This window comes from Cuculus canorus, chromosome 11 (genome assembly GCF_017976375.1).
Source record: "Cuculus canorus isolate bCucCan1 chromosome 11, bCucCan1.pri, whole genome shotgun sequence".
In the NCBI taxonomy this organism is placed as follows: Eukaryota; Metazoa; Chordata; class Aves; order Cuculiformes; family Cuculidae; genus Cuculus; species Cuculus canorus.
This window is the reverse complement of record NC_071411.1, coordinates 18,282,224-18,295,937: the sequence shown is the minus strand read 5'-3', so window position 1 is coordinate 18,295,937 and position 13,714 is coordinate 18,282,224. Positions and strand designations below refer to the sequence as shown.

The 13,714-nt window shown below is 43.0% G+C and overlaps 1 protein-coding gene across 2 annotated transcripts in view; it reads left to right on the top strand.

Annotated features, from left to right (window-relative positions):
- Window positions 1-13,714, top strand: part of PTPRG (protein tyrosine phosphatase receptor type G) — a 416,754-nt gene that overhangs the window by 216,418 nt on the left and 186,622 nt on the right. For both annotated transcript variants that reach the window (XM_054076618.1, XM_054076619.1), the window contains exons 3-4: window positions 6,338-6,517; window positions 11,398-11,546. In XM_054076618.1, coding sequence (XP_053932593.1) covers window positions 6,338-6,517; window positions 11,398-11,546 — 329 coding nt within the window. The remainder of the gene's footprint in view (window positions 1-6,337; window positions 6,518-11,397; window positions 11,547-13,714) is intronic.

Below are 13,714 nucleotides of genomic sequence, written 5' to 3'. Positions count from 1 at the left end.
TATTTCATCCCTTTATTGGTTGTAAGTGATTGGATTTTGCCATAGGCCTGGAATTTTCACTAATTTGGGGGAATTCTTTGTCTATCTATCTCCTCTACCTTTGAAGGGAGATCTGTTTTTTAAGTGCTTGAGCCCTTTCTGATTTTGTTTCTTGTGCTTTAAGCAGAAAGGCAGCCCACAGTAGATGCTAGGGGTGACTTGCTTGGTCAGCATCACTAACGTATCAACCAAATGCCGCTGCCGTCCAAGAAGATACGAGGCCGCTGCTTAGCAGGTCTTCTACTCTGTTTTGGGTGAGCTCATCCCATGTCCATCCAACCAAGACAAAAAGAGCCTTTTCTGCTCTGTGTGAACTCTGGGCGTGCTGCGTCTAGCGTAGATCACACCTCTGCACGAGAGCAGCTTCGGTTGGCATTACAGACCCGACCGTGGAAGTCAGCCGCGAGAGCTGTCTGCGTGTGGGGCAGTGAGGACAAAGTAGGGCTTGGAAAGGGTGAGGGATCGGAGCTTTTCTGCAGTGCCCTTTTGCTTAGGGCTCTTTAATTATCTGCCTGGCATGTGATCACGGGTGAAAGATCTCCCCTATTAAGATAGGATGTTCCCATGAAGCGACCAAGCTAATTTTCTATAATCACTGCCATGAGGAATTTTGGTTGCTTTGCAATCATTACTACTATTTTCATTCAAAAATGAAAAGCTAAGAGGCATCAAATACAAAGATTTGTCTGAGATAATTTTGTTAAAATAAAAAACCAAAACAGCAATAAGAACAAATAAACCCCTCCAAACTTAACCCCCCTAAGCTAATTTGTTGCATGCCAGGCTTGGGTTTTAAATTCAGATTTTTGAGAAATTGTCAAAACCAAGTGGAATTTTTCTTAAAAAAAAAAAAAAAGCAAAAAAGCAGTGTTGGTATTTCTACCCTTTCCCGCCTTGGAAATGAATTGTCAAAATCATATTACTAAAAAATTGCTACTGTCTGTTAAACTATATCTCAGTGCTGTTCAGAGGCTGGTGTTACACGCCAGTCTGTATCAGAGCATCTGATCCATTAACTGGAAAATGAGTTAAACAAGGAATGCCAGTGGTTTTAATGAGATGTTTTAAACAAAAGATTAGAGAAGAAAGATAGATAGATAGATGGATAGAGAGAGAGAGAGATCTGTATGTATTTTTTTTAAGTGGAAGTTTTTCTACAAGCTTTAATTAGATTTTGGCAGAATACATTATTTTAATAGTTTTTCATTAATGAAGACTGCTCATTGTTTTGGTGGTACAGTAAAAAGAAGAAAAAAGTCATCTTGGATTCTATTTAAAGAGCAGCCTGCATATTAAAAAACTATTAAAGATACTGCAGTCATTGATGGAGAGATTTTGCATGAGAAAAGAATGCTGAATCCATTTAGGAAGCATCAAGGAGTTTCAGATAAGGATGGGTGATTACATCTCAGGCGTTATGTGTTGTTGAAGATATTGCATGCAAGAAGCTGCGGTGTTGCTGAGATTCCTTTTACAGCTCAGATGCCCGTGGTCCCTTTGCCCCCAGTTTCAGCAGAGAGAAGGTCAAGTGCCTGGAGATCTGCCTGCAGACTTGAAGTGACCTGGTGGGTCAGGAGATGGGTTGGCTGTGCTCTCCCCGCAGCACGGGTGGATGCGTGGCAGGGTGTCAGTGGGGCTGGATTAGTGGGGGCAGTGGGGAAACGGTTGCAGCTCTTTGTGAGTCTCAGAGGTCCCTGTGGTCAACCTCCTTTTCCTCACTGCTTTCCTTAGCCCCATCCCAACCCTCCAGTGTTCCCCAGCTGCCATCTCCTCTTGCCGCCAAGCATTGGTCTGCCTGGGGGTGGGTGCAGCCTCCTTCCCTGAGAACATCCAGCTGTTGGACCCCAGCGCTGAGGTTCCTGGGGGCAGGACGTCGATTGCGGTGTGTGGAGGTGGCAAACGTTCCAGCCTGTTCTGTGTCCGTGCTGCTCTTGCACCGAACGCTCCATCTCCAGTTTGTAGGTGCTCCCCTTCACTTGCAGGTCAATCCCTCACCTCTGTTATTTACTAATACAGGTGAGGGCTCTTAACTTGTTTGGGTTTCTCAAAACTCAGTTATTTGTTAGCCTTTAAAAGGCCGATTCAAATTCTTCACAAATTTTATGTGATTAAAGCCACAGAGCTTACTGTTGGAAAAATGGAATACAAATAGCCGTGAGTTACTCTTGTTTCAGATGGGTAAATGTCACACACTGAATGAAGGGATTTTTTTACTAGGCTTAAGCGAAACAGAATCCTTATTTAGTGTCATGTTTTTATTTAAAAGCATTTATTTAAAGTTCTAAAAAACAAAGAATTCAATAAAGCAAGACAGGTGCAACTGCAAGTGATTAATGATATAATTCTCTGTACTTTATAAAGTGTCTGCCTCCGAAGAGATTTATACAGTGCGGAATGGCAATTGTGCTTTGATGGAAGGAATAGGTAATCAATACCTGCAAGCTTAGAAAAAGCATTCTATTTCCTCCTCTAATGATATAGGGGTTTTTGCAAGGCAAGGATGTCTGGAGCATGAGACACTTGGAAGAAGAATTAATTTGAAATCTGTAGCGGAAGATCAGTTTCAATTAAAACTGCACTTGAATGTCCATGGAAAAATTCAGGCAGTTAGACCTAAACCTTCTGATGGCTACCAACGAATAAATGGATCCCCCTGCTCTACTCTGGATTCCATTTTATAGACAGTTGGGCTTATTTTTTTTAGGGTAGGGGATTAAATTTATTTACTTTGGTCTCAAATTTTCTTCCCCCCTCCCTGCCTTTTCTCAGTGATTCTTAGAGCTGGGATGGATGGCCCTAATCCTGCACAGCTGGGCATGGAGACGTTGGGATCACGGCCTCTATTTCTGTCTAGAATTAATGCCATAATGGTGCAGGTCATATCGCATGTAATGAGTTGCGTATCAAAAACTCCTGGAAGAAATTAATGGCAGCCCTAGTAGTTTATAAAATCCTGTGCCGATTTGAACTAGCGGGTCTTGAACCACTAAATCAGAGCTTTAGCCTTACGACCGTCATTTGGGATGTCAGGACTTGGAATCTCAGCGCCAGTGCTAAGCTGGGGGTTTGAATTCCTGAGAGACTGTCATTGCCTTAGGTTTTTTGTTAATAATTCAGCACCAATATGGAAACATTTTTTGCATGAAAACTAACGCTATCCCATGAAGTGAGCAGATGCTGCTAGGCTTCTTGTAGTTAGTTAGAAACAAGTGAAGCTACTGTATTTGTAGAAAGAGGTGTATTGCTATTAAATTAACCCAAGCAAGTAAGATTAATTAACAAAAAAGTAGTCAGTGTTTTTTTCAATATATACAAAGCTATACAAGCCTTTAAAGGTCGTGGAAAACTGCATTTAAGCGGGAGTAAGTCCAGGTACCTAAGTCACTTAATATTTTAATTCAGCACAGTGGTGGTTGGTTTGTTTACTCTTATGGCTTATTTTATTCATTTTGACAAGAAATTTTTCACAGCAAATTGGTTAAGAGCTGGCTATACATTTTTATTTTTGAAAAAAGGTCTTTGTGACAAGATGCATGGAAGAAACCCTACAGTCCTGCTAAAATAAATCCGCCTACTCAAAAAAAAAAAATCTCCCCGATGACTAAAGGGTCACCAAAATACTTAAAAAAAAGAAAAATTGGAGTGCACAGCTCCGTTTGAATGCACAGCTGAAACCACTGAGATAGCCTCTGTGAGCAGAGTGCTTCTGAAAACCTCACCCCCTGTTTATAACAAAGCCAAAAAAAAGCAAGAGCTGGCAGGTTTGATGATTATGTGTAGTACTAGACATTTTAAAGCAACTTCCCAAATTTCATGGAGTCAGTGCGTGGTTATATGAAAAGTAAATCGGAATTGCCAATTAATTCAAGACAATCCAGTTACTAAAAGCATCCTGGTTCAGGAAAAATATCTGCATGCGAGTGGAACATTTTGGGTTTTCCCCTTGCAGGGCTTTTAATAATTCTGTTCTCCTTGATTGTGGTACATCGGGAAATTAATTGGAAGTGGCTTTTGCTGACAATACAATTTGAATCATGAGGTAAACAGAACTGATTTTTAGCCTGGGCAGATGATGTAAATGATTTTTAAAGGACATTGCAATTTTGCTTAATTGTAGTTGAAAGTAAAACGCCTTCTTGTTGGTTTTGTGACTGTCTAGCATTTGTGTGCGATGAGGATAGCACAAAATCTTACTATTGATTAAGTGTCCCACATTAGCCCATGGGAAGATGGGAAGAATGTCCTTTGCAACTAGACAGATTAAAACCCAGGGGCCAAAGACAGTGGCCTTCACAGCTGCTGGGTTTGGATGGCGCTAATTGAACTTCCATACGCTTCTCAGGTGAAGGGGTAATAAATGCATATTGGTGCATCATTTAGTGCTGTGCACCTGTCCAACAGGTGTGTTAACTGCATCCTTCAGAGGTGTGAAACAAGTATGACGTTGGGATCTCAGGAGAGTAGAGTGCAACTCTGGGTTGGAAGTTGGGTCTGGGAGATGAGCTTGGGCAAATTGCTTCCCTTGTCAAGCCATCCCTTTCTGTGTCTTTCCGTGAGGATAGCGGTGCTGATCCCTGCTATAAAGCACTTCAAGAGCTGTGAGCAAGAAGTGCTTTGTAAGAACTTTGTGCTGTTTTCAGGAGCTTAAACTTGTACTTTAGGAAGATAAGTCTCTGTTAATATAAATCAGGAGTTGGAGAGGAGGTCATAAGAAAAAGTGAAATTCGCTGGAGCCCCTGCTGAGGGTCCCTGGTGCCATCCTGCTCTAGAGCCGGCGTGTGCTGGGGATGGAAAAGTCCTTTCCAAAAACCTTTTGTTTTTACAGATTTTTTCTGTTGACTCTACTGGAGGACCTGGCAGAGTGGGCAGAGGGCGTGTTAGGGCTGTGGCAGACAGTGGGGTCTGCGATCCTGCCTCTCGCAGCTCCACAACATAAGACACGGCTGCACTGAGGTGGAGTTGAACTGCAGGTTGGACTGGATGATCTTGGGGGTCTTCTCCAGTCTTAGTGATTCTATCGTTCTATGAGTCCTTCTCCCAGTGGCAGTGCTGATGCAATCCCATCATGAAATTCAGTTGAACAGTTGGGGAGTTAAGGACTTGTTATCAACCAAAAAGTGAGCTGGAGCTGGGGAAAGCTCTGGAGTAGGAACAGGATGCGGTCCTGGTCCTGTGCCTTGTGAAGTGAGTGGGCAGCTGGGATAACGGTGATAGCTTCAACTGCTGAGAAATACTTCAGAGCATTACGCTGAGCCTCTGAGGACCATGGCGTGCTGGGGACAGGGCTGTTGGTGTCATTTCCCGTCACAGCTGTGGCATGCTTCTCTCTTGCTGACCTTGCATCATGGGTAGTGGTGGGCTCACAAAGTGCAGAAGCTTCTGTTGCTTCCCAGAACTTGACTCCTCCCTGTAATTTTTTTTTTTAAATCAAAAATGAGAGTAGAGGTGTGGAAGGGAGGCGAGATGACAGGGTTTGGCTCTCTGATTTTGGGTAGCTGTCATCTACTGTGGGTGGCTCTGATGTGCCCAGGTACAGCCACGTACGCGAGCCACTGCCCATCAGTCCTTGGAGCTTCTCATTGACTTGTAGTGCTTGACTTGTTCTGAGGGAGTCATTTACATGAGGTGAGAACAGACTGTGCTAATAAGGAAAACAGAAGACTCAATGTAAGTAGAGCAGGAAAACGAAAGTTACAGTATTTTCCTGGCAGGTCATTGTCCTCTTTCCTTCATCTATCCAGAGTCGTGAGGTTTTTTCCTTTGTTGTTTTCTTCAAATTTACTTATTTACATTTAATTTAATCTTTTCTTTTCATCTTTTCTGGCTTTAAAACCTCTAAAAGAAATTAGGTCATTAATAAATTTCATATTATCTAAGCAGAGCATTACACAAACACGAGTTGGTGGATGGTGGGTACATTATTTTTCTCATGTGAAAAGGTAAACTGTATACTAATATATTAAGGCTGAAGCTTTAGGCAAGTTCCTGTAACACCATGCTAATTCATAACATACTCACAAGAGGAGCTTGGGAATTGCAGATAGTTTTATGGAATAGTAATTAAAAAAAAAGAAAAGGCTGTTGTTCATTACTGCTAGAGGCAAAGTTGAAGTGCTGTGGAAAGCTGATGGATTTTAATCTCCTCATAAGTTTCCAAGTCTTAACCTCTTTCAAATGCGAGAGATGTAACTGTGGTGGAGTTGTCTGGGGAGGTTAAGCGCTTCAACCTCTTATTTAAGAGTTATCCATAACTGTTGAGACAGTGGGATGTTAATTGGCATTGGTAATTTTTCAACAGGTGCCTATGGTCCCGAGCACTGGGTTACTTCCAGCGAGAAGTGCAGAGGGTCTCAGCAGTCTCCCATAGACATCGTAGACCATCAGGCCCATGTTGGAGATGAGTATCAAGAACTGCAGCTTGATGGGTTTGACAATGAATCTTCAAACAAGACTTGGATGAAAAACACAGGAAAAACGGGTATGTTCTTTGCTCTTTGCCTCCACAGCCTGCCTGCAGTCAATTAAAAATTCAAGCCATGTTCCACCCTCCTCCTTTTTCATTGTTCTGTTGTTTGAGTTTTGCTGCTTTTTTTTTCTTTTTAAATATAATTTTCCAACCGCAGCCACCTATCTCTGCGTCTGCATTCTGTGCAAAGCGAGTTCTGCAGATTGATTTTTAAGGGTTTTTTTATAAAGCTTTTTTTTTAGGTTCTCAATATAAAATAATTCTCTTGGTAGTCAGTTGTTCCTCAGAATAAAAAGCTGTATAAGAGTTTCAAGGTGTAACCTTGAATTATCAGCTTTGGGAGGCTGTAACATCTAATCCAAAAGAATGCTGAGATGCAAGGCTCCAGACTTTTGTAGGAAAGGGGAAGTCTTAGAAATTTGAAGGTTTTAGAGAAGAAAGAGCAGTAACTGCTCAAAGTAGTGGGGGCTTATTAATGTGTTTCTGATATGATTATAGCGCTGTGTTCTTCACTGAACTGAATCCTCTTCTTCTCTGTCTGTTCTGGCTTTTAGAGAAAAGAACAGTCAGAGTACTGCTTATTTTTACCAAAACAGTTCACTGAAAGGTCAAGGTTGATTTATATGCAAAGCTGCATGCATTTGATTACTCTTTAATTCTAAAAATGTAAAAAGTAGAAATTATAAGGCCACCCTCTTCATTTGACAAGGTCAAATATTTTTAAGGAATTGGATTAAACCACTAATTAATTCAATTTTATTTATTGGAAGTGTATTTTTATCTTTATTAACATTCGACATGCGTCTCCGTAGGGCTTTATGTAACGTCTCCGTAGCCAGCGGTCTGCCAGCAAACCCCAGGGTGGGGGGTACCTGCTCTGGGGGTTCACAGCACAGCTGTGCACGCAGCGTGGCCCGGAATACACCCGCTGCTTCCAGGGAACTTTGGATCTGAGCTGCAACCTGGAGCCCAGCAAGTGCTTCAGATCCAGTTCCAGCGATTTCAGGTCTTTGCAGGAGTTGAGTTAGCCCCTCAGCTCTGGTGGAGTGACAGGCTGTGATCCTTTCTCCTTTCACTGCAAAGCAAATCCAGTTAAAGGAAACCACCAGGCGTTGCTTGGGTTTCTACTGCATTGCTGAGGGTTTTTTCCAGCTTCACTAAGAAATACTCCGGTTTGCTTTCACGTCCTGACTTCTTTGCCCTTTGTAGCAACGTAAGGTTCAGGCAAGGCTGAATGGTATGGAAATGTGGTGCTTAATTAATCTATTCATGTTCTGTACCCTGCCCTTTTGGTCACAGAGGGGTGTTTGTAGTAACCAGCAATAAATGTAATTAGAAGCACTACGAAAAAGGGATTCTTCTAAGAAAGATGCTAATGCGTATTGCTGCATGTATAGTAGGAAACCATGCTGAACTGAAACGTGCCAGCAAATTTTCCAGTCTCCTCACCTGGCGATGGAAGCCGTATCTTCACCCTCCTCTGGTGATTTTAGCACTGTGCTGTGTTTGATTCCCTCACCCATTGGGGTATGGATTTTTGCTGACAAGTTATTGCTTCACAGAGCAACAGTAACTGTCAGTGTTCCTGGTAACTTACGGCCTTTTACTGGTAAGGTGAAGACTCTTTTTGCCTTGCTGTCATTCCTGATTTCTTCTGCTGAGCTTTTAACTCCTCCCTTATTTAATCAAGTCCCATTCCTCTCCTTGATTTTCTGACCTTTGGAAGAAACTTGTCCAGGATTAATTTTTAAGGTGGCGAGCGGTAGAGCAGCCAACCAAGTAGGATGTTTTGGCTTGTGGGTAGAACGTAGAGGAGGTTGTGCCATAAATTGTGATACATTTTGGCAGCAGAGTCTTGGAGCAGATGGCCACATGAGACCTTCGTATTGCAGACTGACAGAGACGGTAAACTAAATATCTGTTTAAGCAACAGTGACGGATGTAGAGGGCATTTCTCAGCAATTAATGACTGGTTAAAAGAGACAGGGGTCCAAGGGAAAGCCAAAGGCCCTCAACCTTGATGCTCATTAACTGGCAGGGAACATGTTGCTTGGGTTATTGTTATCGCTATTGGACCTAGGATTTTTTCTTTAGGATAAAACAATTAGTTATTTTTTATGCTCTGAAATGTTAAAAGGCAAAGAGGTTATTGCTTTGAAGTGCTCTTTCTTGGTTCCCCTCCCGCCCCCATACCAGGTAAAAGGCAGACAATGTACAGAAAATGGTGTTTCATTCAGATATAGAAATGGATTCATTAAGCCCCTGTCTTGACTAGAAATGCTTTTGTGCATGATTACACTGGCAAAGGCAGTAGTGTGGGTTCTGTTTCATCGCCGTAGTAGCTGTTTCCAAGTGGTAAAGATCACTTGGAGAGTATGGGCGCATTTCATAGTTACATTTGCATGAGTTGTTTTTTTCCGTGCCACCTTATAATTAAGTGTTTGCTGGTGTCAACTGGCCTGAGGCTGACAAGGCTTCTTCGTGCCCGACCTGCCCTGTGGGAAGAGCGCCCATGGGAGCAAGTGCCTCTGCCACCATTACACGGGCATTGCCACTTTACCCCTTTTTAGGTCACTGAGAACTTCTAAAAACTCCTTCCATTTAAAGAAACCTACTACAATTTCTGCCAGAGGTGTGGTTTTGTTAAATACTTTTCCTACATGATGTGCATCTCTCTGACTGATCCGGACCATCAGAGCTGCTCTGCTAAAGCAGGGAAGAAGAGCTGCTTTGTTATCCAGGTTTATTTTTGATCTCAAGAAGGTGTCAGCACACAGCTCCAACCCTGCTTCTGCATATAGCCCCACACCACTGTGATCTTGGTAGCTGTGGAACACCTCCTTTAGATTTGTAATCTCAATTAGGTAGTATTTTAAATTAGTGCGCTTTGGGAACCGATTCCTTGCTGTGCACTCTACAGAAACCATTGGATAAAAGCAGTGGCTCGCTTAGCCCGATGAGGTGATGTTTCCTTCTTCCAGTCTGGAATACTGGAAATCACGTGGAGGGGAGAGAAGCCCCCAAATCACTGGCAGAAGGAGATGCTGCTGAGATAGGAAGGTGGTGGGAACATGTGTTGTACAGCTCAGCAGGGTAAGAAATACTGTAAAATGAACAATTAGATGAACATTTCAGATTGTACATGCTCCTAATTATCCTTTTAATTATTCATCTAAAACAAGTAAAATGACCCCTGACAGAGCCATAAATGATTTAGGAACTATCAAATATTTATTAGATGCAACTGAATCCCCACAGAGGTTTTTAACAGATGCACACGAATCTGCTTTCCTGTATTCCTCATCTCCTACAATTTTATCTATGGAATTTATAACCAATTGAGCGAGACTTTCAGTATTTAGAATACTGCTGTGCTCATTGAGAATTTTTTAAGGGATGAGGGGAGCAGCGGTGTTTGTAGTCAGTTGTTTCCTGTGTTTGGTGTAAGGAGATGGTGGCCACCAGCAGTGCCCTGGCTGGCACACGCAGTGTCCCGTAGCCAGACCTGCACCCTAGCCTCACGCACACGCTGTGCTACCAAGGGAGCGCTGAAGGAACCAGGCTCATAGGAGAAAATAGCCCCGTGATGGCACTGATGCAGTTTGGGAACATCCAAACATCTCATGCAGTTTAACATTTAAGGGTTTTAATACAAACAATGTAAAGTCGAGATGTTTTTCTGCTGCACAGTTGCAGCCCAGCCCAGCCTGCAGCGGAGCCTGCCCTGCTTCACCAGCAGAGGAGTAACTTGGATTTCACAACGAGCCCTTTTTGGTTTTTCAACAGTGAATAAAATCCCCTCTCTTACATAATAAAATTGGATTTATATTACTGTTCCCATTCTGATGACACAGTTGGCTTGAGAACACAGAGAAATCCTTGTGGGTTATGCTGTTCCCATTTAAAAAAAAATAAATTAAAAAAACAACCCCAAAACGTTAATCACAGGATTCTGAGCACAGCGAGATGGGTCTGCGGTGGCTTTGGGGGGGGGGGGGGAGGAATCTCATTTTAGTTCTGTTTTTTAAGCAATGGTTTTGTAAAGGATGAGAAGAAAGCATTTTGTAAGGAGTAATTTTTAGGAATCATACGTATTAAAAATGGGAGATGCTAGAAAGGCAAGTGGAAAGCTGAGTTCGGTTCTTAGCTGGACCACAGACCTCCCCAGTACCACATACCTGCTTCCACCCTACGATTTTGCCCTCTGTCCAGAACTACAGCTTTTATTGTTACCTAAAATGCAAAGGCTTTTGGAAAGGTAAAGAAAATACAAAGAAGATCCTTTGACCCTTATTGAATCACATCATAATAAAGTCAGTTACTGTAATAAATGCTAAGTTCTTAGGAGGACTTCTCATGCATGGGTCTTAAAAAAGTGTTATTGTCACTCTCCCCATTTTACAGAAAGGAGAGCGGGAAAGTACGTGTGGTGTCCAACACTTAAGGTGAGACAGGGCACAGGGGTCCATTCCCTTTCCCCCAAACACAACAGAGGAAGTCCAACAAGGCCAGGATCCGTTCTTTTCCTAACTCATGAACTGCAGACCTCCCGTGGTTTACAGGGCCAAGGAATGTGGTCAGCCACTGGTCCCTGGAACCACATCAAACAGATTTTGATGGAGTTTACCATTTCAATGTTAATCAAAGTCCAATGAGGAGAGCAAAAAGTCCTTGAGAAATTTGTGAGTTTTTGTGGTCTATGCAGCTTCATAATTACTTCCATAATTGGCCAGCATTACTTTTAGACTTTTTTTGTTGAGTTCCTGTAAAGAGGAAAATGATGACCCAACATTTTACTTGCATTAGAAGTAGTATTCTAATATCATGAAAAAAACTAAGTGCTTCAGAAAAACTGTACTAAGAACATCTTTCTCCTTGTTCTGTGTGTGCAGTTGCTATCCTGCTAAAGGACGATTACTTTGTCAGCGGTGCCGGATTGCCGGGCAGATTCAAGGCAGAGAAAGTGGAGTTTCACTGGGGTCAAAGCAACGGATCAGCTGGCTCTGAGCACAGCATCAATGGCAAGAGGTTCCCCGTTGAGGTGAGTGGAAAGGCACGCGCTTGTGTTCTTAAAAAAAATAAAATCAGAATGGTAGTGCTGTAGTTTGAGACGGCTGTGAAATAGGACAATGTTTCCTTCAGCGAACATATCACTTGCGAGGCCCTTCTGGCCCTCACAGTGCTCCATCTATCATCTCTTATGTGCTTTTTCTATGTCAGCTCTGAGCTCCGCTTCCCTAGCATTGCCAGCTCTCCTATCCCATGGGTTAAGTGGCGAACAGCCGCTCTTCTGGTTTCTACCATAAACTTTTCATGTGTGGGAGGAACTCCTTGCAAATATCTGCAAAGTGACCTCGTTGTCCTCCAGATCTTTTCTTTCCCATGACACTTACAAACAAATAGCAGCGGTTTGGGAGCTGCCGTGCCGAGATTGCTGTCTTTTATCAGTATTGCTTCCTTGCACACACACAGCCCTCTCTTTACCTGTATTCAGCTGCAGTCCCTTGCCTTGTACTACCAGGACGTCTCCTTAGATGTGTGCAAACAGCCGTGCGTTTGCTCTGCGTGTGCTGGAGCCAGCTGGAGCTCAGCCAGCCGCCGAGATGCTGTAGAGTTGCCGAGATACTCTGCCGCAACAGGAGAAAGGCATCGGCTTGGGCACAGCATCCTGCAAGCGCGGCCGTGTTCAGAGCACGAGGCTGGGTAACCAGCTGTAGCTGACCACGAGGACGTGCCTTTGGGTGGCAGGGAGAGTCCTGGCGCCATGGGCTGCCGTGGTGGTTGGGTCTTGGCTTGTGACCAATAGTCCTGGGTCACTCTGTCGGCAGTGCAATGATTGCTGTGTCAGTAGAGCTTGTTGATACTTTTCACTTTATGTCCAAGGTTTTGCATGGTGAGATAAAACAGATGTTCTCGGGGATGACCTTTGCCTGTCGGTAAGCAGATAAGCACTTTTAGAGCATGGACGTGAGCGGGTGTGGAGCTGAGGAGCTGTGCTTGCCCAAAGATCTTGCATATCGAGTGAAGTGGTTGTCTCATGAACTGGCTCTTGCAGGAGTTTGATTCAGCCCCAGCTTGCCACGTGTGGCTTCAGCCAAGTCATTTTTCAGTAGGTAAGAAGGGGCTTCCAGAGTACAAAGGGAGGTTGTAATGTACTCTGGTGCGTGGCCGAAACATCGGCTTTTCATGTCTCTGCTCCAACTGCCTTATCATGTGAGCGTTAGAGCCATTTTTTGTCTCCAATTCTGAACCTCTACCTTGGATGCTCTGTGAGGCAGAGAGTTTTTGTTTTCTTACTTTTGAAAGAGCTTTTCCAACAGCTTCTGATTTAACGTAGCTGTGATTTCTTTCTCCCTGAACACCCGGAGCAAAGACCCAGCTGCTGTCATGCCACCCAGTCTCAGTTGGCCATAGTGGTATTTGTAACCCTTGTTTGGGGGGGCAGAAGGGAACACTTAGGAAGTTTCCAGAGCCAGTCAACTCCTCTTTTGAAGTTTTGGGGAGTGGAAATGGTAAAGAATCTTGGGTGGGCCTTCTTGTTTGTTTCAGAAATGGTATTTCCACTTCACAAATCCTTTCTTATGATGCCAAGGCAATTTGGTGCTGGCTTGATGAATGGAAGCTATTTTACTTTGGAAAAAAGCAAATTCCTAAGAAATATTTTTCCTTTGGTTTAAATATTCTTCATTTTCTCCTTAAGTAGTTGAAATACCAACTTTTCCGCTTTGATTTCTTTTTTTTTCAAGACTGCTTTTCTGAATTTAGGTCGTTTATAAATGCTGTGCAAAATAAATTGCTGTACCTAATAGGTTTAGTGTTAATCCAAGTAATGAAGATATAATTTTCCAAGTAGTTTGTATTCACTGCGATGACATGAACCACTGTTCTGACCTTTCTGGGAATGGTGACATTAGCAGAATTCCAGCAGCCTTTCCTTTACTACTTCTTAAAAGAAGAGAAGGTTCCAAACCAAATCTTTCCGTGTTGTGATGCTATCTGTCTCCTGCCCAAGAATTCCAAATTTCAGTCATGCTGGAAAGGATTTTCATGGGTGGATATTGAAAGGTCAAAATAGACCTAAGGCGATGAAACTGAGCCCTTCTTGCCAATACATGCAAAAGTAGTCCTCATGGTTTGGATTAGATCTCTCAACCAGTAACTGCACACGTATACATAGTGGAGCTTTTAATTTGTAATACTAATTGTAGT